This window comes from Ochotona curzoniae, unplaced genomic scaffold, assembly GCF_017591425.1.
Source record: "Ochotona curzoniae isolate NIBS_2020 unplaced genomic scaffold, NIBS_Ocur_1.0 contig_523, whole genome shotgun sequence".
In the NCBI taxonomy this organism is placed as follows: Eukaryota; Metazoa; Chordata; class Mammalia; order Lagomorpha; family Ochotonidae; genus Ochotona; species Ochotona curzoniae.
In genome coordinates this window covers 1,556,503-1,580,944 of record NW_024466459.1, presented here as the reverse complement: position 1 = coordinate 1,580,944, position 24,442 = coordinate 1,556,503, and the positions used below count along the sequence as shown (strand labels likewise).

General features: G+C 45.7%; 1 protein-coding gene across 2 annotated transcripts in view; it reads left to right on the top strand.

The window, feature by feature from the left end:
- Positions 1–24,442, top strand: part of ERN1 (endoplasmic reticulum to nucleus signaling 1) — an 81,187-nt gene that overhangs the window by 19,166 nt on the left and 37,579 nt on the right. For both annotated transcript variants that reach the window (XM_040989507.1, XM_040989506.1), the window contains exons 2-4: positions 7,794–7,914; positions 21,705–21,738; positions 23,070–23,142. In XM_040989507.1, the coding sequence (XP_040845441.1) occupies positions 7,794–7,914; positions 21,705–21,738; positions 23,070–23,142 (228 nt within the window). The remainder of the gene's footprint in view (positions 1–7,793; positions 7,915–21,704; positions 21,739–23,069; positions 23,143–24,442) is intronic.

Genomic DNA, 24,442 nt, shown 5'->3' with positions numbered 1-24,442 from the left:
AGCCGTAGTGTTGGGCCCTCTGTAGGATGTTTTGGAGTGAGCATAGTAAGATTTCTCAGTTATGATTAGATCTAAATGGTTGTTTCACTTCAACGAAGATAACAGAGTATAGTGGAATACCTACATTCTAAAACCCAACTACTAGGAATCAATGTTGTGGTGCAGCAGTTTATGCCATTGCCTATCTGGCATTCACATGTGGTCACTGATTTGAGTCCTAGCTGCTTCCCTTCTGATCCAGCTCCCTGCAAATGTGCCTGGGGAAAACAGCAGAAGATGGGCTAAGTACTTAGACCCCCTGACCTGGATGGAGTTCCAGGTTTCAGACTTTGGCTTGGCTGTTATACGGCCATTTGTGGAATCAGCCAACAGGTAGAAGATCTCTCCGTCTCTTTGTCTCCCTCTTTCTCAACAACTATGCCTTTTGAATAAAATGGAACACATAAGAAACAAACTAGTAAAACAAAACAGTAAAGCTACTACATGATTGTCCAGAATGTAGGACTTGGCCCAGCTCTCCGAAGATCCTTAGGGGCCTAGGGGCCCTAGGAACAAGGGCCTTTTTTTTTTTCCCCTGGCTGTGGTGTGGTAAAGAGTTTTGTATCACAGCTTTCATGCCTTGATATATTTTTTCCTCTCCTGGTGACAAAGTGGTCAGGAAGACAAACAGAACTGTAGTGACTTGAATTTAGACACTTAGCCTGGGGCCCCAAAACCAGTTTTGGGGGAAATGGATTCTACTTACTGTGAAAAAATTGCATACCTTTGCATTTAAGAAAAAGGTAGACTGGTGTGATAGTTTAATGGCTAAATCCTCACCTTGCAAGCTCCAGGATCTCATACAGGCACTGGATTGTGTCTTGACTGCTCCACTTCCCATTCAGGTCTGTGTTTATGGCCTAGGAAAGCAGTAGAAGATGGGCCAAAGCCTTGGGACCTTGTACCTGCGTGGGAGACCTGGAAGAAACTCCTGGCACCTGGCTTCAGATTAGCTCAACTTTGGCCATTTGGGGAATGAGCCAGTGGATGGGAGATCTTTCTGACCCTCTTTCTCTTTGCAAATCTGCCTTTCCAATAAGAATAATTAAGTAAATCTTTAAAAAGAAAATCAATCTAGAAGTTTTTAAAAAAGACTTATTTATTTTCATTAGAAAGTCAGATTTGCAGACAGAAAGAGAGTCAGAAAGATCTTCTGTCCGATAATTCACTCCCCAAATGGCTGCAATGGCCAGAGCTAACTGATCCAAAGCCAGTAATCAGGAGCCTCTTCTGGTCTCCCATGTGGGTGCAGGGTCCCAAGACTTTGGACCATCATCTGTTTCTTTCCAGGCTACAAGCAGGAAGCTGGATGGGAAGTGGAGCAGCCTGGACACGAACTGGCATCCATATGGGATCCCAGTGCATGCAAGATGAAGGCTTAGCCAATAAGCTATCACGCCAAGCCCAAGGTTTTCTTTCTTTCTCCACCCCCCCACGCCCAATCCATTAAAGAAGAGTAGTTCAAACTGAAAAATGTAACTGTCTGGTTGGTGGTTAATTACACCATACCCCAGAGTTGCTGCAAATACTAGTTTAGCTCTCTTCACTGCTTAGTTTAAAAACCACATGGTACTGTTCAGTTAGACCTTGCCCTTTATGTGCCTCATAAAGATACTTGATTCCCATCCAAAGCAAATGTCATGGTTGCTTTTATTGACTTAATATTAGGAAACAAGGGTCAGTATTGGTTAGAAGGAACCCTGTGGTTGATGGATTACTGATGACCTACACTAAGATAAATAAGGTATAACAGAATTTGGAATGAGTTAGAAGTAGAATGAAGACCTTAAAACATACACACAATTAAGCAAGAAAATTCTTCTTACTATTACCAGTGTTTACTTTTAAAGAAAATCCTTACCATTAAAAATATGCATTTGTGCAACAAGGTGGAGAAACCCACCATGGGGAGAGGGTTCGGGGAGAGGTGGGGGTATCCCAGTACCCATAACACTGTGTCACATAATGCAGTACAATTAATAAAATTAAAAAAATATATATGCATTTGTTTGAAAGGCAGAGTTTACAGGGAGAGGGAGTGTCAGAAGTCTTTCATCTACTGTTTCACTCCCCAAATAGCTGCAACAGCCAGAACTGGGCCAATCTGAAACCAGGAGCCAGGTCTAGGTCTGCCACATGGGTGCAGGATTCAAGTATTTGGGCCATTCTCAGCTGCTTTTCCAGGTACATTATCAGGGAGCTGGAGGGTGGAGCAGCCAGGACTTGAGTTGGCACCCATAAAGGATACTGGTGTCTCAGGTTGTGGCTTAACCCAGTGTACCACAGTGCCAGCCCCTTTAATTCTGTTCTTAATGTTTATTCCACTGAAATAGACCAAAGACTGAAAACACTGATTTCTTTGTTACTGGGAACAGGTTCACACATTTGGATATGAGATCCAGCTCTACGTCCTATCCGTTTCCTTCTAGTGCATACCCTGGGAGGTAGTCAGTGATTTCTCTAGCACTTGGATTTTTGTCCTTCCTCAAATGGGTGCCTCATATTGAGTTTTGTCTGGGCTCTTGTCTGGGTCAGCCCTAGCTATCACAGGTGTGTGAGAGAATGAAATGGGGTGAAAGAACCTCACTCTTGGGCCTGGTGCGATAGACTAGTAGCTAAATCACCTTGCAGGCACCAGGAGTCCATTTTGCTGCAGGTTCGTGTCCTGGATGCTCCACTTCCAATCCATCTCCTTACTTATGGCCTAGAAAAGTGGTAGAAGATGGCCCAAAGCCCTGGGACCCTGCGCACATGTGAGAGATCCAGAAGAAGTTCTTGGCTCCTGGCTTCGGATCAGCTCAGCTTCAGCTGTTGCAGCTGTTGCTGTTGCAGTTGGGAAGCAAATCAGTGGACAGAAGATCTTTCTGTCTGTCTCTCCTTCTGTCTGTAAATCTGACTTTCCAATAAAAATCTAAAAAAAAAAAAAAATCTTAACTCTGATTGTCCCTTACCTTTCAGAAAGCAGGAGGAATTAAATAATTTCTTATCTGGGCTTGTTTATTTTTGACAGACTTTGTATTTAATGGGTCTAGGCACTTACTTTTAAATTTAGTTTGTTTTTATGTGGTGTATATGGGTGACAAGGTTGCACACCCATGAGGACCGCTGGTATGGTGGGCAGGGTCGAGGTATGGGGAACGGGTGAATGGGACAAATGCTTCTAATCTTCCCTTTCTTCCATTTTTTCCTGCATTGGAGCAAGGGAGCGAGGGAGGGGAAAGGTCTGCTCTCAGCTGCCAAACTACAGCAGTCCCCGGAGCTGGGGGGTGTCCACTTAATGTTGGCTTAGAAACCCCAAGTGGAGAACAGTGTTCCACAGGTATTGCTTGATAGTTCTGAGACACTATTGATTTTATTGTTCAGGCATTGAGAAAATCCTTCCAAGGGCCAATGACTGACAGAATCTACCCTAGTATATCCACTTGGTGCCAGAACTTGGCCATGAGAGTTGTCTAACTTGTTCTACTCTGCATCTTCTTACACGGTACTCGGTGTTCTCTGCAGGCCTAAATGGGCTGGCCGTCATGTCCCGCTTGTGCACCTGGGCGTGCCATCCTCTGCATAGGCGTTGGCAGTTGAGGATCCCTGGGTCTAGGCACTTATGTGTGCTGATTTCAGTCCTAGGCTGCTGTGCTTAATTCTTGAGGTTTTTCTTGGTCCTCATTAGGCACAGACTCAGGCCATGGGATCAAATGCCAGTAGAATAATGATTTTCTATTGGTTCTTTTGTAAAGAAACCAGCAATGCAAAGAAGCAGACTTTGTTTGAGTTTATAGTTTTCTCAAGATGAGAGTAAATATTCCACTGGTTTTACGAATTGAGTACCTGGGACCCAGCATGGTAGCCTAGCAGCTAGTCCTCATCTTGAGAGCTCCAGAATTCCATTTGGGTGCCAGTTCCAATCCCGGGAACCCCGCTTCCCATCCAGCTCCCTGCTTGTGGCCTGGGAAAGCAGTGGTGATGCCCAAAGCCTTGGGACCCTGTACCTGCCTGGGAGACTCAAGAGAAGCTCCTGGCTTAGGACTGGCTCAACTCCGGCTGTTGTAGTCACTTGGGGAGTGAATCAACACAGAAGAACTTCCTCTCTGTCTGTCCTCCTCTCTGTATGTATGACTTTCTAATAACAATAAATACAATCTGAAAGAAAAGTGGGTAGCTGGTATAATTACAAAGAGATGACTTGTTGACACAGATGGCATTTTTCATTTAAAACAGCTGGCATTGTGATCAAGCAGGTAAAGCTGCTACCTGTGGTGCTGGCATCCATATAGTTGCTGATTCATGTCCCGGCTGCTCCACTTTCAACCCAGCTCTCTGCTGATGGCTTGGGAAAGCCTTGAGTCTTTGCTGGCTGATGTCTAGTCAGGGTGAAATGCCTCCTTGCCTGACTATTTCACTTTGACTTTAGAAATGAGATGAAAAAAAAAAAAAAAAAAAGCAGGAGTCAGGGGACAATGTATTGACTCAATTGGCTAATCCTCCACCTTTCAGTGCTGGCATCACTTCTGGCTGCTAGTTCGTGTCCCAGCTGCTCCACTTTCTATCCAGCTCCCTGCTTATGGTCTGGGAAAGCAATGAAGGATGGCTCAAACTCTTGGGACTCTGCACCTGCATGGGAGATCAGGAAGAAACTCATGGCTTTCAGCTTTATATTGGCTCAGCTCCAGCTGTTATGGGCATTTTGGGAATGAATCAGTGGGTAGAAGATCTCTATCTTTATTCTCTCTATAAAATATGCCCTTCAAAAAAAAAAAAAACAACAGATAAAACGTAGGTAAGTTTTTGTTGAAGGCAGTTTCATTTGTTCTATTTAAATACCCGCCTACCCCCTTATGTCTGTAATTCTTGTCACTGAAAACTTTATTGTTATTATTATTATTATTATTATTATTATTGGAAAATCATATTTACAGAGAGGAGAGACAGAGAAGAAGATCTTTCATCTAGTGATTCACTCCTCAAGTGACTGCAACGGTCGGAGCAGAGCCATTCCAAAGCCAGGAGCCAGGAATTTTCTCCAGGTCTCCCATGTAGGTTCAGGGTCCCAAAGCTTTGGGCCATCCTCCATTGCTTTTCCAAGCCACAAGCAGGGAGCTGGATGGGAAGCAGGACTCTCAGAATTAGAAGCGGCGCCTCTATGGGATCCTGGCCCATGCAAGATGAGGACTTTAGCCACTAGGCTCCTTGCAGGGCCCCGACTTGTTTCTTTTTCTTTCTTTCTTCTTCTTCTTCTTTTTTTTTTTTTTTTACTGGGAAGGCAGAGCTACAGAGAGAAAAATATTCTGTTCAATTGTTTACTTCCCAAGTGGCCAAAACGTCTGGAGCTGAACCAATCTGAAGCCAGGAGCCTCTTCAAGTCTCCCGCATGCATGCAGGGTCCCAAGGCTTTGGGCTATCTCTCCTCTGCTTTCCCAGGCCACAAGCAGGGACCTAGATGGGAATTTGTACATCCGTGACATGAACCAAAACCCATTTGGGATCCTGGCCCTTGCCAGGGGAAGATTAGATAATCTAGCCATTGTGCTGGACCAAATGATGACTTTCTAAATCATTTCTTTGGAAGATATCTTTATGATAGCCTAGTGACTAAAGTCCTTGCCTCTAACATGTCAGGATCGCATATGGCCTCCAGCTCTAACCCCAGCTGCCCTGCTTCCCGTCCAGCTCTCTGCTTTGTGGCCTGGGAAAACAGTTGAGGATGGCCCAAGCCTTGGGACCCTGCACTTGCATGGGAGACCTGGAAGAGCTCCTGGCTCCTGGCTTTGGATCAGCTCACCTCTGGTTGTTGTGGCTGCTTGGGGAATGAATCAGCGGATGGAGTATCTTCTTCTCTGTCTCTTCTCATATCTGTATATCTGACTTCCCAATAAAAATAAAGTAAATCTTTTTAAAAGAAGAATATTTTGAAATGAAATATAATTAATGTAAGAACAAGTAATGATTTAACTGAATTCTGATTATTGAGAGTGAATTATTGATGGCTTACTTACCTTTTAGTCCTTTCTTCCATGATAGTTGTTTGCTGCCGTGTTTTGGTAGTGAATGCGAAGTGTGGTACATTTTATGAATTGAAACTATTGGAATTTATGATACACTGTTTTATAATCATAAAACTGAACAACAAGATCTAGTCCTGGCCTTGGATTTGTTTCCATGGGAAGAAGACTCTTGTTGGAGCCCTGGTAGAGTAGGGCTGCTGCGAGGTCTCCTGTCACTGAATCCCGCAGAGTGAATTGCAGACGTTTTACATCAGTTCTTTGCCCAACATTCTCTGACTTGAGTTACTAGGCGACATAGACCTCAGGCTGAGCATTCCCAGCATAACCACTCACTCAAGAAGGTTTATGTGGAAATAGTCTGATGTCCCTGTGAACCAACCAGTTAGGTAGCAGAGGTTGAGTTTTAGGCTAAGTTATATTACCTGACACTGTCATTCTCTCCCTCTGCAGTGTTTCTGTTGATTGTTTCCTAGAAGTCATCATCAAAGCCCAGAATATGTATTTCAGTAGTTGTAAAATGAGTTAGATTCTAGCTAGTCACCGTGAGGCTGGTGGGCAGAGTCAGCACTTCCCTTGTGGTTTCAGGCTCTCTAGAAAGCAGTGTGTGAACCTGTGGGGCCTGTTGCTCTTTCATCTGCTGTAGGGAGAGGTGAGCTGCACACTAAGTGAGCACAGGTACTGTACATATTTTTTTATTGTGAAGTAGTGTTTGATTTGATGTTCAGCTACAAATAGTTCTCAAGTGTGCTCAGTGTCACAACAAAGCATCTAGAAGCATATTTAATTCATTGTATTTACAGCAACCATATTTGAAGATGCACTTTTTTATGTTTTAAAAAAATACTAGAGAGGGACTCAGCATGGTGGCATAGTGGTTAAAGTCCTCGCCTTGTATGTGCCAGGATCCCATTTGGGCACTGTTTCTAATCCTGGCTGGTGCTGCTCCGATTGGAAGCCTGGAACCAGGAACTTCTTCCAGGTCTCCCACGCAGGGGCAGGGTCCCAAGGCTTTGGGCTATCCTCTACTGCTTTCCCAGGCCACAACCAAGGAGCTGGATGGGAAGCGGGGCTGCCGGGACATGAACCAGTGCCCATAGGGGATCCTGGTGCGTTAAAGGCGAGGACTTTAGCCGCTAGGCTACCATGCCAGGTCCAACATTTTTCTATCCTTGAATGCATAGGATGTTACTGGAATACTTCTGTGTCTAAAATTTTGTGTTGAGGCTGGCATTGTAGTGCTGCAGGTTAAGCCACTGCTAAAAGCCAGCCATAGTGCTAGTATTTTAAGAACAGTGTTTATGCCAAAATTCAGACTGTTACCATAAAAGCACGTTGTATCAGCCTGTTTTTAATTCAAGACATGCTGGAACCACTAGGTAATATGCAGGGTGGTATAATGACAAAGGAAAATAAAATTCCATTGCAAGTGTGGGATTGCTGAATAGGCCCTTACCTCAGAAGGGAAAGCCTTGTCAGGTGTCACCTGCACAGGTGTATATGTGTGCACACTCATGGGAATCATATATGAGGGTACAGTTCCTGGAAAAACCAGAGGATAGTATTCATTTGGTAGACCTAATACAATAATGTCTAGATATGAGTTCTTCTTGGGAATTCAGGGTCCCCAGTTTCCATTTTCCATCTGTAAACTGGGGAATTTTTGAAGGCTAACTTTGGGAGTGGGGCCCTGCAACTGCACATATCCTAGGTGAGCAGTCACACTGACGTGAAGATTTTTCTCACATCCCACTGCAGATATTTGGAAGTACCAGCACAGTGACACTTCCTGAAACGTTGTTGTTTGTCTCGACCCTGGATGGAAGTTTGCATGCGGTCAGCAAGAGGACAGGCTCGATCAAGTGGACTTTAAAGGAAGGTAATTTGGATTTGACCCTTGGGTATGTGGACATTTATTTAAGCCGCTTCCAAGCAGACACATTCCAGATAAAAGGAGAAACAAGTACATATATTAATAAAAAAATTTTAAAAAGATTTATGTTGTTTTTAATTGGAAAGTCAGATATACAGAGAAGTGGAGAAAAAGGGAGAAAGATCTTGTGTCAGTTGATTCACTCCTCAAGTGGCCACAATGACTGGAGCTGCACCATTCCAAAGCCAGGAGCCTGGAGCCTTTTCCAGGTCTCATACATGGGTGCAGGGTCCCAAGGCTTTGGGCTGTCCTCGACTGCTTTTCCAGGTTACAGGCAGGGAGCTGGATGGGAAGCAGGGATGCTGGGATTAGAATCGGCTGCCATATGGGATCCCGGTTCATGCAAGGCAAGAACTTTAGCTGCTACTGTGCCAGGCCCCACATATTAATAAGATTTAGAAAGTGAATGAAATCAGAGAGGGAGAGGAATTCTTGAATGATATGTTTATAGCTTGAATTGTTGTGATTATCCACAAGGTGTATCAGTTGAAGAAGCATATTTTACCTTTTTTGATTTGCTCTGATCAAATACCATGTTTAAATGGCTCTGGGCTGGTTGATTTTTATGAAAGCATGCTACATTAAATTGCTAAGTTCTGATGATTAGAATCTTGTAATCATAATCACAAGAGGATATCTCAATACCTCAAATTACTCATTTGTTTTTGTAGAAGCTAAAATAATTGAGGGTGGTAAGAATTGACATTCATCCAAGCCAACCACTGTATTGCATTATTAGGATGAGAGAAGCAAACAACCAAGCTTGTTTCTTGTGAAACTCACAGGTGTTCATTGTATGATCTTACCTTCCTGCTGGTACTTAGCAGAATTGAGCCCTACACCTGGGAGAACGTATCTAATTTCCATTGTAATCTTCTCTGATAAAGCCATTGCAAACCTTAGTCTTGGGTCTATCCAGGTCATCTCTGGTCCAGTAGTAATTTTTGTTTGGGGGATCAGCATGATGGCTCAATTGGCTAATCCTCCCTTTGCAAGCTCTGGGATCCCATATGGGCACCAGTTTGTATCCTGGCTGATCTTACCAGCTCCCTGCCTGTGGCCTGGGAAAGCTGTGGAGGACGGCCCAAAACCTTGGGACCCTACACCTGCATGGGAGACCTGGAAGAGGCTCCAGGCTCCTGGCCCCTGGCTTCAGATCAACTCAGCTCTGGCCATTGCAGCCATTTTGGACATGAATCAGTGAATAGAAAATGTTTCTCTTCATCTTTCCTTCTCTTTGTAAATCTGCCTTTCCAATAAAAATAAATTTTTTGAAGTAATTTTCATTTGGCCATAGGCTTGTATCTGACTTGCATATTTTCTGTAATCACTTACTCTGTGGCTCATTGTTTTCATAAGCACAGCAAATGTTTTTCTTTCTTTTATAAAAATGCTCTTAAACAGTATTCTAGATGAAAAAATACTGGTATGTCAGAAGGTCATCTTGTCAGTTCAGTAGCAAATCTGGTTACCATCGGTGATGACAGTAGGTGGTATCCTCAGGTATCCCACCTCATCAGTCTGTTAATTCACTCCCCAAGTGGCCACAATGGCCAGAGTTGTGCTGCTGTGAAAGCCAGGAGCCAGGAGCCTCTTTCGAATCTCCCACATGGATGCAGAGTCCAAAGGCTTTGAGCTATCCTTGACTGCTTTCCCAGGCCACAAGCAGTGAGAACCTCAAGTCACTAAAGAACCAGCTGGGCCTGGTGCAGTAGCCTAGCAGCTAAAGTCCTCACCTTGCATGTACTGTTATCATATATCGGCGCCAGTTCTAATCCTGGCACCTCTGCTTCCCATCCAGCTCCCTGCTTGTGGCCTGGAAAAGCAGTTGAGGATGGCCCAAAGCCTTGGGACCCTGCCCTCATGTGGGCTACATGGGAGAGCTCCTGGTTCCTGGCTTTCAGATTGGTTCAGCTCTGATCATTGCGGCCACTTGGGGAGTGAATCATCGGATGGAAGATCTTTCTACTTGGTCTCTCTCCTCTATATATCTGACTTCCCAGTGAAAATAAAGTGAAAAAAAGGGCCAGCTGTGTCTGGAGTGAGTGGCCATGGCAGGCTATGCAGCAGACTTTTGGCATTGCGTTGCAGGCTCCGAGGGCTGAAGCCTCTCGTAGTACGGAGGTGGGTGGAGGTGGGATGCAGCACTCGGACCTCTGACAGGACCCAGAAGAGGTGGCGAAGATCCAGCGTGTCACCAGAGCAGTGGAGCCCCGGTGTACCAATGATGTTCTCAGGCTGCTGTTTCTTCTCCTAAGAAGGACCAGAGTGGCACTCACTCCGGTTTCTGTGTCAGGTTGGAGTATACAAGCCTCCTGCACGCTTCTTTTTGTGCCCTTTTAGTCCACGCCTTTTGGTCCACGTGACTCCCTGCTTTCTCTCTGCCTCTCCGTCGTGTGGAGGAAAGGCCCGAGAACAGATTTCCCCCTAACAAAGGCCTCTGGTCAACAGTCGGCCAAGGGTTTTTTCTTTTCTTGGTTGTCTGCGAACCTTACATACTGGTTTTTGGCTGGGAAGAGGGGTCGTTAAGTCATCCTCCACCTGCGGGGTTGAGGCTTCTCCCTCCCCAACCTCCAGCTGCCGGCCCCAAGAGACCTCTGCCTGCCATGGGACTGACAGACATGAGGAAGGCAAGATCCTCCACCCAGCCCCTCCTGTCCTGAAACTGCTTTCCTCCATTCAGACCATCCAAATCATGCACACGTTGGTCTTCCGTTCCTTGAGCTCTCAGTGTCTTGAGAGACGTCCCATTCATTGGCTTGCTTCTGTTGGGCACCCAGGGTGCTAAGAGGGCCCGCAGTGTCTCAGGAGATGTCCCATTCACTGGCCTTCCCTCCAGAGACCAAGTTCCTTGCCTGGTTCGCATCTCGGGGTAGGGACGCCTTCCTTGAATTTGAACTGGCCGTGAGATGATCAGGATGCGATGGACAACTTCAGACCCCAGCCTACAGTCCCCAGATTCCCTTGGGGTATTAATTGGCCAACTTAAAAAAATTGGTACTAGGCCAAGACCTCCGCTGCAATCGTTTTCTTTTTTACTAGACTGTGGAGTAGTCTCAATATGTGCTAGACAATAATTCAAAGTGACTGGTGGAGAGCATGCTTGATTTTAATATCCTCATGGAATTGGAAAATTTCTGTCACCACAATGGCAAATGGTCTGAATGCCTTATGTAATGGCCATTCTCACCCTTCCCATTGTTCCTCTTGTTCTTTCAAGTCCTCCTGGCTAAGGCCAAGCCTTTCCACACCTTGGTGGATTCCTTGGACTCAGTGCCTGACCACACTTTTTCTGAGCCACCTGAAATCCTAGGGTTCTCTTCTGCTCTCCCTCCTCCTCCTCTGCTGGAGCCACCACCCTCTTCCCCTACTCTCCCTCCTTATATTAACTTGGATGCTGACATTTTTACTCCCACTTCTGTTTCCAGCCCTTCGGTGCCATCCTCGAACCCGACTCCTCCTCCGTTGTATCCACAGGTACCATCCCTGGAAAAAGCATCACAGCAGCAGTGCTCACCAGCACCATCTTCAAACCCACTTCTCTCCACTTCTCTCCCTGCAGTGCCACCCCCCACTCAACTGCCGTCTTTGACTTTCCCACTGGCGCCAAATCCGGGACTGGTTAACTTGCTTTCCCCCTTCCACCCATTGTTCCATCTCTCCTCCCACTGCCCCTCCCACTCCTGCTTCCACCAATACTCCTCCTTCGCCTAGCAGCACTTGATCAGGTCGTAGCTAGCCTGCCACAAATGGCTGCTTCGCAGGCATACCTGTATCTTCTTCATGAAGTAGCTGGGGCAGATCGAAAAACGTTTGGGTTCTTATTCAGCTAATTCGGAAATCTATATGAAGAAATTCAGATACCTTTCTCAGGCTTTTGATCTAACCCAGCAGGACATTCATATCATTCTTACTTCCTCCCTGACCTCTGAGGAACAGGCTCGCATCTTACAGGCAGCCAAAGATCATGTGGACCAGCAACGTATCGGGGGCTCAGGCAGTCCCCTGATGTGCTCCCATATTGGGAATATCAAGATGGCCAATAGGGCCATTGTAGTGTGGCTCACATGGTCCAACACCTCCTGGTAGGCATGCAGGCAGTTTCCAATAAAGTGGTCAACTTTAATAAATTGCACGAGGTCACTCAAGGACTTGGACAAAAATCCAGCACTGTTTCTGAGCAGGTTGACTAAGGCACTCATAAAAATTAGGTCTGGAATCTTGCACGGGGGTCGCAGTCTTGGTGACCCATTTTATTATCCATTCAGCCCTGAATATTTGGAGAAAACTCAAATGGGAGAAGGAGGGCCCTCAAATCCCTATCCAGGAACCGGTAAGAATGGCCTGTAAAGTTTACAATACTTGTGAGGAGGCGGCTGAACAGGTGAGGACTAGACTATAGAAAAAGGTGACCCTTCAGTCCTAGGCATTGATGGCTGCCCAGTGGCCAGCCATGCTTCATGGAGCCCAGGCACCACCGGGAGCCTGCTTTTAATGTGGGCAGGAGAAACACTGTTCCCGACAGTGCCCCATCCCAAGTTCTTGCAGGCCTACTAAGCTTTGTCCATGCTGCAGATGAACAGGTCATTGGAAATCGGATTGCCTAACATGGGTGTCTGGTGATCCACCTCCATGGAGTGCTATACCTTCCTCTGGAGTAGTCCTGCCGACCCAGCCAACACCCAAACTCTTGTGACTTGCTGAGGATTAGCGGGGCCCGGGGACAGATACCCTCGTCAGCCTGGCTGAGCCGTGGGTCTCCATTGAGGTAGCCGGTAGGACCATCAATTTCCTGGTAGACACAGGGGTTGCCCATTCTGTGTTGCCTGCCCACGCTGACCATATGTATCTTTCCAGATCTCGGTTATGGAAATTGATAACTGAGAGCACCTTCTGAACCCTTACAGATAGGGCCTACCACACTAACCTTTACATGCCGAGATGTTCCTCCTGCCTTCAATCCTAATTATAATCCTGCTTTACCTCCCACTAACTAAACAGTCCCTTTCATACAACAGACCACGTTATTGGCAGAAGTAGCCTTACAAAACTGAGCACTGGCTCTTCTAACCTCAATGAAAAGGGAAACTTGCATATTTTTATAAGAGAAATGTTGCTGTTATATTAACAAATCAGGCATAATAGAAACTAGAATAAAAAATTCACAATCAGTATGCATCTGACTCAACAGTTTATAAAACTCAGGCAACAACTCTGGTCTGAATATTTGGGGATTCCCACTCATGTCATGGCAGATTCCAGTATTCACTCCAATGATAATTATAGGCGTCTTACTAACCATTGCCTCTTGTTGCTTAAGGTTCATCCAAGAAAAAAAATCTGTGAAACCTCATGGCTCACCTTCACACAGATGCTGCTCCACCACTATACTCCTATGCCTGTGAAACCTCTTCCGGACCTCATATAGGGACTACGCCTTTCCTCAGCAGGAAGTAGTCAAATTGACTTTGTAACGCCTTTTCCTATTACCGAGAGGCCGGAATGAAGGCTTTCCCACTACGGAAGTGGGCGGAGTTTGCATCGATCCCTAAGCATCACTTGTACCCCTGGCCAGACCAGGAAGAGGTGTTGTGGATTCGAATCATCACCAGGGCAATGGAGCAATGACGCAGATGTGCTGGGGCTGGCATTTCCTCTCCTAATAAGGACCACAGTGGCACCTGCTCCGGTTTCTGCGTCAGGAGGGATCTAAAAACCCCCTGCATGCTTCTTCCTGAGCCTTTTTCATCTGGGCCTTTTAGTCTCCATGGCTCCCCACTTTCTCTCTGCCTCTCTGTTACGCAGAGAAGAGGCCAGAGAATGGATTCCCCCCCAATAAAGGCCTCTTGTCAACTGTTGGCCGAGGTTTTTTCATTTCATGGTGGTGTATAAACCTTACAAGAGTGTTATCTGTCAAGCTGTGCTTTAGACGTGTGTGGTGGCTATGGGGGCCTGAAGTGTTAAATAAGGAGGCCTCCATGAGAAGATGTTATCTGGCTTCTTAGTTGTTTTGCCAATTTTTTTGTTGTTATTTTCATTTTATTCTTAACATTGTAGCATAGTTGAGAAGTATGCACACCCATGTGGGTCTCTGTTCAGGTGGGGATGGTAGGAACATGGTGGAGGAAGGTGGGTGGGACAAATGCTTCAGTTCTTTTCTTTTTTATCTCTTGTGTTTACTGAGGGGAGGAGGGGAAGTAGACCAGACACTCCTGTGTCTGGGGGTCATTTGATGACACCTTAGAGACTTAAGTGTAGGGAAGAATGTTCCAAGGGGCTACTTGAGTGTCTTGATTGTTCTGAGATTTTGTTTGGCCTCACTGTACCAGGGATGAGAAAATCTTTCCAAGGTTTATTGGCTGAAAAGCGCCACCTTTGTGCATCCACAGACTCTGATACTTACTGCAAAGCTTGGCCAGGAGAATGGTCCAACCTGTTCTGCTTTCCATCTTCTGATAAGGCACTCAACGTCCACTGCTGGCCTAAATGAAATGTCTTTCATGTCCGTTGTGTACATCTGGATGTGTTGTCTACTGCATAGTCATCAGCAACTGAGGAGGCCCAGTCCAATACATGCACTCCAAGGTTGGACCACATACTTTGTGGATTTCCCTGTGGCCAGGGTTTGAGTCCAGTGATCTAGGTGGGGAGTCCCCCAAGGAATCCCCCCTGGAAGAACCTCAGACTTGACTCTTGTATGTACCAGTTAGTTCAGGTTCAGGTTTGGTCCATCAGCCAGCTCCAACTAACATATATACCAGTGGATGTAACTGGTGAGTTCTGTCCCCAGCTCCATCACTCACATGAATTGTTGGATTCTGTGGCCTAACCCAGCCTGGCCATCCACAGGCCAGGCCCTCACACATACCAGTGGGTGCCATGGCCCAGTCAGGGTAATCCCTGACAACCCCCAGCAGGCCCACTCCCAGCTTCCATGCATGCCAACATGTATAGCAGTATAGAACCAGCCAACATCCAGCCTGGTTCTTGTGCATACCCATTGTGCTGCAGCCTAGCTCAGCCCACTCCACCCCCAGGCCTAACTAATCCCTCTCTTCCACCTGAAATGTGGGGCAGAAGCACACTATTTTTACTTTTAAGTCTCTTAAAAAATGTCTTGTATTTCTTTGTATTTTACTTTTTACTGTGGAATATTTTAAACATTTTCAGTTGTAGAGTTACATAATAAACCCACACACCTGTCACTCAGAGTCAAGTACAAGTTTACCTCTAGTATTGCCCCTGCACACCCCCTGCCCACTTCCTCACATTTGGAATGTGTATTGAAGTAACATGTCTCTCATTTCTGATAGATTTCTCTTAGTAGCACTCCCCACATGCACAGAGGTGTGGACCAGGCTCTGGTGGTTATTTGCTGTGTTGACTGGTTTGTGTTGGAATATCTGTAACTGATACATCTGTTTACCTTCTGGTGGTTTGAGGCATTCCCATTGTCCGAGAGTGGACTTTGTGAAGTTATTTATTTTTTTTTTTTAAGATTTGTTTATTTTTATTGGAAAGTCAGATATACAGAAAAAAGGAGAGACAGAGAGAAAGATCTTTCATCCACTGGTTCACTACCCATGTGGCTACAATGGTGGCATTGCTGATCCAAAGCTAGGAGGTAGGAGCTTCTTCCGGGTCTCCCACACAGGTGCAGGGTCTGAAGGCTTTGGGCCGTGCTCAACTGCTTTCCCAGGCCACAAGCAGGGGGCTGGTTTGGTGGTGGAACAATTGGGACGTGAACTGATTCCCATATGGGATCCCGGCACATGCAAGGCAAGGACTTTAGCCACTAGGCTGTCATGCTGGTCCCAACTTTGTGAAGATATGACAGACTTGGGTGTAGGTCACAGGATTGCATGGTCTTCCGTACTTCATTATGGACACCGTGTGAGTGTGTATGTGTGTGTCTCTCAGCCTTAGTGACTCTGTCAAGGTGAAGATGACTGCCTTCCTTTTGTCTGTATGGTTTTCCTGTGTACTTTCTTGGTTATGTGTCAAACAGGAGGTTTTGCAGCTTTCAGAAAACAGGATAGATGCTTCTCAGTCCTGATGAGATTGAGAATTTGGGAAGCTTCTGACTGCATGTCAATTTTAAATATTTTCTTCATGAAAGCTGCTTTGCCTTTCTCAGTATCCTCCTTCTTTTACCTTGCCTCCTCTTTGCGCCCTAATGCCCACTGCAGATACCAAGTTGACTCAGGCATGGAGGGTCAGGGAAGACCTTTTCCCAATACAGAAAGCAGTGCCTGCTCATACAGGAATTTTTTGGTTCCTCTTGCCCTCATGTCATGTCACGGAATTCCCAGCACCCTCTTCTCCAGGGCATCCCCGCCTCCAAGCTAGCTTTGTTTTGTTCCTCCGCAGGAACACTTCTGTCTTAACCAGACCTAGGTCCGTCCCATCTCTCTGTGCCCTATGCCAGCTGCCTTGGTGAAGCTGTTCTGCCCTCTAGGAAATCCCATGGTACACACCACATGATCTAAAACAGTTCCTTGTATACTGTTTCATGCTTTATGAACCAAACTATCAACTCTTTTCTTTATCTGACAAAGCACAGAGCGCTGAAACCTGCTGATAGCAGATGCCCAACGTACATTTTCAAGATATTTATAGTAAATCTCAGGAGATAATTGCCAGTAGTTGGGTTCTCATCCTCCTCCAGAAGGAGAGGGAGAAAAACATCAGTATTTGGTGGCAGCTGGGGAGGGGGAGGCTCTCATAGAACACACAGACGTTGGGACTTCAGCTGTAGTCCTTTGCTCCTTAATACCTTTATTGTTTTTTTTTTTTTTAAAGATCTGTTTATTTCTGTTGGAAAGGCAGATTTACAGAGTAGAGTCAGAGAGAAAGATCTTCCACTCACTGGCACACTCCCCAAGTGGCTGTAATGGCCAGAGCTGAGCCAGTCTGAAGCCAGGAGCCAGGAGGTTCTTCTATATCTGCACATGGGTACAGGGTCCCAGGGCTTTGGGCAATCCTTCACTGCTTTCCCAGGCCACAAGCAGGGAGCTGGATGGGAAATGGAATAACCAGGATACAAACTGGCACCTATGTAGGATCCTCGCGCTTGAAGGGGGGAGGATTAGCCACTTGAGCCATTGACCTGAACTCTAAATAACCTTACTAAGGGACCAGCCCAGGACATTTTAAATCACTTAGAAGACCCAGTTTGGAGAGTAACTGTACCATGACTGCCAATGAAAGAGGGAACTGGTTTTAAATGCCAGGGGTGTGGAGTCAGGTATGGGTCAGGGTGATGGAAAGAAGAATGGGGGTAGAAGAGGGCAGTAAAACCAGGCTCACCTCATCATGCTTGAAATGGTGAGATTGGCAGCAATTCATAACTGTTAAACTATCAAAACCACTTGAGCAAGACCCTCGGAGCATGCCCCACATCAGGTTCCTGGGATGGGTGGGAGACTGGGTGGGGTTTCTTCCTATATGTCTTCCTTTTCCCCCAGATACAGGGAAAAAAATGTGGAAATGATAGTCTTACCCACTTTCCTGTAGCCCTTGAACCTTTGTGCGTTAATTAACTATGTAAAGATTGTCCAAAAAAAAAAAAAAAAACCAAGGGAAAAAAACCAGGACTCATCTGGATTCCACTGTAGAGGCAGAATGTTCCAGAAATCTCATTGCTTATCTGGGCAAGGGAAGAGAATGATCTTACAAGGTTCTTTGAGCTCCACTCAAGTGAGCAACCTGTTCTTGTGGCTTCTCTAATCAAAAGAATCTCATTTCTTCCTACGTGGAAGAAAGAGTGCCCAGAGCTACCTCCAGAGAGGCTATTAGTCTTGAACTCTAGTTTGAAACAGTTACATAAATTTTGATTGACCTCTTGAGAGACATTTTTCTGTGTAATTGATTTATGAAACCATGGTTGCCCCATGCCCAGTGATCAGCCTGTGTTCAAGGAAGCCTGTTGTGGTCCCGATGGGACCCTTCATTTTCTTGGTGTAGTCTTTCTTTCTTTATCCTGTGACCAGTTATGATTCATCCATTCATTCCACTCCTTAGATATTTACCAAGTGAAAATAGGTCCAAATAGAAACTGAATGCAAATGTTGATAGCAGGTTTGTTCATGAGCCCCAAATTAGAAACAACCCAAGTGTCTGTTGAAAGGTAAGTAGATAAATCAATTGTGATATATCGTTACCATGGAATACTATCCAACAGTTTAAAAAGAACAAAATATGATAGAGTAACTGGTGGGGTAGGAGAGGTTCTGGAGGACCCCTCTGAGATGTGACATTTGATAGGGGTAGGCTTGGTGGGAATTGAAAAATACAAGCAGGTCAATGTGACTGTTTAAGAGCAAGAAATACTGGGGGATTGTTGGAACAGAGAGGTGTTAGTGGCATTTATCTACTGAGGCAGATAAGGAACCAGCAAAGGGTTCTGAGTGACTGAGTGGCATAATTGAATTTTTCTTTGAAAGGATCACTCTTCTCTGTGTCGAAGCACTGACTTAAGAGTCCTGACAAACTTTCAGTCTTTACCTAAAGCTCATAAAGATGCCAGATAAGGTTGATGTTATAATCTGTTTTCTTCTTTAATGCTGAGGCCATTGGCCTGACAGAGATTAAGTAACTTTGGCAACGCCAGTGGCAGAGCCAGGATCTTTTTTCTTTTTATTTCTTTTTTCTTTTCTTTCTTTTTTTTTTTTAAGAGGGAAAGATGGAAAAAGGAAGTAAGCTGTGGCATGTGCTGGTTCACTCCGCAAATGCCTACAACAATAGGAACTAGGACCTGGAATTCAATCTGTGTCTCCTGTGTGAGTGCCAGGAACCTATTAATTGAGCCGTCATCGCCGCCTCCCAGAGTCTGCCTTCATAGGAAGGTGGGGTCTGGCATCCGAGCCAGGGATTGAACTGAGAGCTGCAGGTGCCCTCATTGTTAAGTTAAACACCCATTTTCTGGAGCCAGGGTTCATTTAGACTTAGGTCTGTCTGATTCCAGCGGCTGCACACCCTTGGAGAGATGTAAGAGCTTGAAAGACAAAGCCTCCAATGATCTTGAAGGGCCACTGGGAGTAGGAAAGAGAGTTTGACAACCGATGATAGGCGTTAGGGGCCATAGGTGTCAGCAGTGTGCATGAATTTGGGTCCTGATTATGGAGAGTGGTGGTTCTGTTAATAAAGTAGGGCCGTCAGAAGCAGAAGCCAGTGTAGTCAGAGGTGGAGGGAGTGATGTGGATAAGCAGAGGCTGAGGTGCCAGTAGGAGAGGGCAGAAATGTAGAGTTGATCCCGAGAGAAGAGCTTCCGAGGTCAGGGCCCTCTAGTGCCCCACTGAGTAGGTGAACGCTTTAGAGGTGGAGGTGGAAGAGGCTGAAGGGAGAGCCTCCACATGGTGGGTAGAGAACGTGGGCAGACTCACTGCTTTTGGAGATGGGAGTGTTCACAGTTTGGATCTTAGCTGCTGTCAGTTCTGCTTGGCTTCACAGGAGGAGGCTGATTGGCGCAGTTCAGTGGCAGTGTTTCTTAACCCCCCAGAGTGCTGTGCTAGGGGGAGTTGGCATGGTGTCCAGTGATTCCTGGGGGGCGAAGAGCAGGCTCGTGTCTTCTCCCTGCCAGTTCTCAGAGAGCTGATGTTGTTAGCAGCTGTGTTTTTCCCATGTCTTTTCCTGATCACTTCACCTTTACCTTGAGTAACATCCAGTTTTACACTTGTGATGGAGCCTGTCTGTCCTTTTTTTCCCCTGAAAGTACAGAGTTGGTGAGTTTGGTTTTATCCTTTCCAGGCTGTAACAGGCGGAGAGGCCTGTTTTGCAGCAGTATTGGTTTGTAGCGTTACAGTTAAGGTATTACTTTCCACAGGACTGAAAAAAATTTTTTTTGATCAAGAAAATTTTGCCTATCATCAGTTCTTATTATTAAATTTAAAAAACCAGCCACCTTTTTCTGTTGTTCTCAGATGATTCTTTTTGGTTTTATTTTTCTGGCTTTCCAGAGATTTTTATCTTTCACTTTTCATTAATGTGGAAACTTTCAATCATATGTCCAGAGAATAGTAGACTGGCTCCCTGGTGTCCCCATTTTCTTTCACAGCTCTCTGCAGTCTGCCTCTTTTTTTTTAATCTGCCCACCTAAATTGCTTTCTGTAGCATAAAGCAAACCTTGGGCCCAGATGATTCTTTAAGAAGCAGCTACCTGTGGACCAGCTTTTGTCAATCCTGGGAGCCGAGCAGCTGTGTGCATGCCAGTCTGGAGGCCTGGGCTTTGATCCCAGCCTGCACTCTGCAGATGGGGCTTTTATCTGGTCTGTTCTTTGCAGACGGTGCTTGCATGCCTCTTGCCTCTTGTTTACTGAGTGAGTGTGGAATGCCGGTAGGATCCTTTCAGAGTTGGTCTCCCCCTCAGCCCAGGAACAAGCATGGTGCTTAGTCTCAATCCATGCTGCGATTGTTTTGGGAATCTTTTCCTGTCTCCCGTCAGTGTCCTGTGTCTTATTGGGACTTCTCTGGTGTGGGAGCGCATTTGAAACTTGAGGCCTCGGTGTCACGTGACCACCAAATAAGCCATGGGACACCAGGAAACTGCATCTGCAGACAAGTCCGAGACACTAGGCGGATGCTGCACAGCCAAGATTAGATTGTGTTCTGCATGTCTGTTTTTGGAGAAATGCAAGGTTTTTTTCTTTCCCCCCAAACCTTCCGAATTTGTCTTGATCTGTCATACCTTTAAGCAAAAACAAAACAAAACAAAAAGAGGCCCTTTTTACTACTGTGGTTTGTTATATATGACATTCCTGCTTTTTCTGGCCTGTCTGGCTTCAGGGCTGCATTGAAGTAGCTGGGTAATTAATAATTGCCCCCTGACTGGTTTGTTTCAGTAGAATGAATATCGTGTGCCTTATTTCCTGTGTCTTGCATCAGTCTGTTTGTGAGAGCCTACTGAGAGGTGATTAATGGGAAAGATAAACATACGCTTACTGACTGAAAGTTCATCCTGTTTTCTAAAGTGTTTTTGGTCTGTGGTGTTTACTGCCCACACACCACATTTGGTGTGTCTGTCTGTTGTTGTGAACACTATATGCCTTAGTGTCGGAGCTGGGTTTTAAAGCAGAGTCAACATATGAGAAGGTTTGAATGGTTTTCCTTCATTTGAGATCCCAAGTGACTAGGAGGATTGGACATCTGTCAGCATAAACAGAGCCCACAGGATCTGGAATGCTACCTGCAAACATCCTGTTAGACTGCTGTCCTTGCCCCCAGTTGGGAAGATGTACAAAGCGTGACTGAAAGGCAGAGTGACAGAGGGATAGAGAGAGATAGAAATAGAAAGAGAAAGAAATAGAAAGAGAAAGGCCAACCTTCCATTTGCTGGTTCATTTCCTAAATGGTTGCAACAGCTGGGGCTGGGACAAGCTGAAACTAAGAGCCAAGCACTCCAACTTGGTCTCCCTCAGGGATGGCAGAGACCCGACTTCTCTGCCATCATTCACTGCTTTGCAAGTTGTCTTAGCAGGGAGATGGATCAGAAGCAGAGCAGCAGTACTCAAACAGACAGTCTGATACAAGATGGCCAGTGTCTCAAGCAACAGCTTGACCCACTGTACCACAGTGTCAGCCCTTGGTCATGTGTTTTCTGAAGTGCCTTCAAATATGTTACCCCTTGCAAGCCAATCTCCTGTGCAGATATACCTCATGACTTGGTCCAGGAAAGGCTCTGGGAATTTTGACACTTTAGAGTTTGTCTGATGATGCCTTTTTGTTGTTCTTTTGCACAGATCCAGTCCTTCAGGTCCCAACACATGTGGAAGAGTAAGTTTTCTGATTGTTTTCTGTATTTCCCTTGAGATTATTGTTTCCATCCTTCAGTGAACATTTCTAAGACTAGTTACTGGGAGTACCTGTTTGTGTAACTTAGGAATCACAAGAATGGATGAGGCATATGAAGCCTTATGGGTGCTGTGATCGAGGCCCATGCTGGGGAGAAGGTGGTAAGTTCCTTGGGTGAGGACAGTCGTATTGAAAAGCCAGTCGTATTGAAAGGCCTTACTTAAGATGGAACTGAAGTTGAATTTTTGAAATTGAACTTGCAGTATCCTCGGCAGGACTGGCTTTCCCCCTCCTTCGCTGAGTTGTGCTTGGAGAAAAGAGGTGACTGTGTCTTCCTACTAGAGTGTATGCAGTCGAGTCAGTGCTGGGCAGCTCCTGTCACAGCTTGTGGTGGTGGCACATCCCAGGTAGAAACAGGACTCAGCAGGCGTTTCTCAGGGCCTGTGGCTGTGCTTCAGGCTTTAGCAGGTTAATTCTGCAATAGACCACATCACATCCACTGTGCAGGAAGCTGCTCACAGACACTCTGATCCTTTTCCTTAGCAGGCTGCGCAGTATCAAGCTGTCAGCCTGCCTTTATTGACACCATTTTGTGGAAACTAGGTTTAGTCTACATGTTTATGTCCTGTGTCATGCTATAAATTGTAGAAGGACTGTACAGCATTGACATAGAATTGAAAAGTAGACCTGGGCCTGGCGTGATAGCATAGTGGTTAAAGTCCTCACCTTTAATGCACCAGGATTCCATATGGGCGCCGGTTCTAATCCCGGCAGCTCCACTTCCCATCCAACTCCCTGCCTGCGGCCTAGGAAAGCAGTCAAGGATGGCCCAAAGCCTTGGGACCCTGTACCTGCCTGGGAGACTTGGAAAGAAGTTCCTAGCTCCTGGCTCCGGATCAGCATAGCACCAGCTGTTGCGGCCACTTGGGGAGTGAATCATCGGATGGAGGATCTTCCTCTGTCTCTCCTCCTCTCTGTACATCTGCCTTTCCAATAAAAATAAATCTTAAAAAAAAAAAAAGAAGTAGACCTGTTGGATCCTTTCCCCTCACTTTAGTTCCCTTCATGGTGTTGTGAACAAATTATAATTTATTCTCCTATGGATTGGTATGATTTTTTTCATTAGAGGCTGCTTTTCTTCACTCAGGTATAGTTCATAACACCCTAGGGTTTTTAATTTATCTGAGGCTGAAGTAAATCGTCTTAGATACCTACACAAAACCCAACCCTGCCTCTCCCCTGTCGTGGCTTTGATATTTTGTTCTGTGCTCTGGGTTATGATTTTTCAGTGATGCTTACCATTTCCTTCCTAGGCCTGCATTCCTCCCAGATCCTAATGATGGCAGCCTGTATACACTTGGAGGCAAGAATAACGAAGGCCTGACCGTGAGTCTGCTAGTTCCTGTGCATACTTTAGAGCTCTAGACCAGTGGTTAACTGTGTGGTGAGAGCATCTTGGAGCTTAGGGAGGAGGGGAACTTCCTGTGATTCTGGTTCAGCTGTTCTAGAGTGGGGTCTTGATTTGAGTCTTTTCAGAGCTTGATACATGAGCTTTTAAATGTTTAGCTAAAGTTCAGAAACACAGACCTAGACCCACAGGTTCTCGTGATACAGGCAACACACTGGAAGAACAGTGACTCCCTGCAGCAACAGATACTGCTCTAGTTAGCTTAGTTAGGGAGGGAAGGTACAGTTTGGAATCTTGTCTCCATGGCGAGTGTTTGGTGCAGCACTTAAGGTGCCAGTTGGGAAGCCTGCATCCCATCTGGACGCTGGAGTTCAAGTCCTGGCTCCACTCCCAATTCCAGTTTTGGGAGGCAGCAGAGTGTGGCTCAAGTAGCTGGACCCCTTCCATCCACACAGGAGACCCAGATGAGTTCCTGGTTCCTGGGTTTGGCCTAGTATATCCCTAGCTGTTGTGGACATTTGAGGAGTGAACCAATGTGTGGCAAATCTCTCTCTGCTTCTGTTTGCACATTTCTTTCTCTGTGTCTCAGAAGTAGATAAATAAGCAATAAATTTTATTTTTATTTTTAATTTTTTTTATTGGAAAGGCAAATTTACAGAGAGAGAGAAAGATCTTTCATCTGCTGATGCACTTCCCAAATGGCCTCAGTGGCTAGAGCTGAGCCAATCAGAAGCCAGCAGCAAAGAGCCTTTTCTAGAATACCACCCAGGTACAGGGTCCCAAGGCTTTGGGTTGTCTTCTACTGCTTTCCCAGTCCATAACCAAGGAATTGGGATGGGAAGTGGAGTAACCAGAACACTAACCAATGCCCGTAGTATCCCTGTGCTTTGCAAGGGTAGGATTAGCTAATTGAGCCATTGTTCTGGGCCCATGAATAACATTTTTAAATACCATTATATTTTTCTTTTTAAAAATATTTTTATATATATATATTTTAAGATTTGTTTATTTTTATTACAAAGTCAGATATACAGAGAGGAGGAGAGACAGAGGGGAAGATCATCCGTCTGATGATTCACTCCCCAAGTGACCACAATGGCCGGTGCTGTGCCGATCCGAAGCCGGGATCCAGGAACCTCCTCCAGGTCTCCCTCGTGGGAGCAGGGTCCCAAAGCTCTGGGCTGTCCTAGACTGCTTTCCCAGGCTACAAGCAGGGAGCTAGATGGGAAGTAGAGCTGCTGGGATTAGAACTGGTGCCCATATGGGATCCCGGTGCGT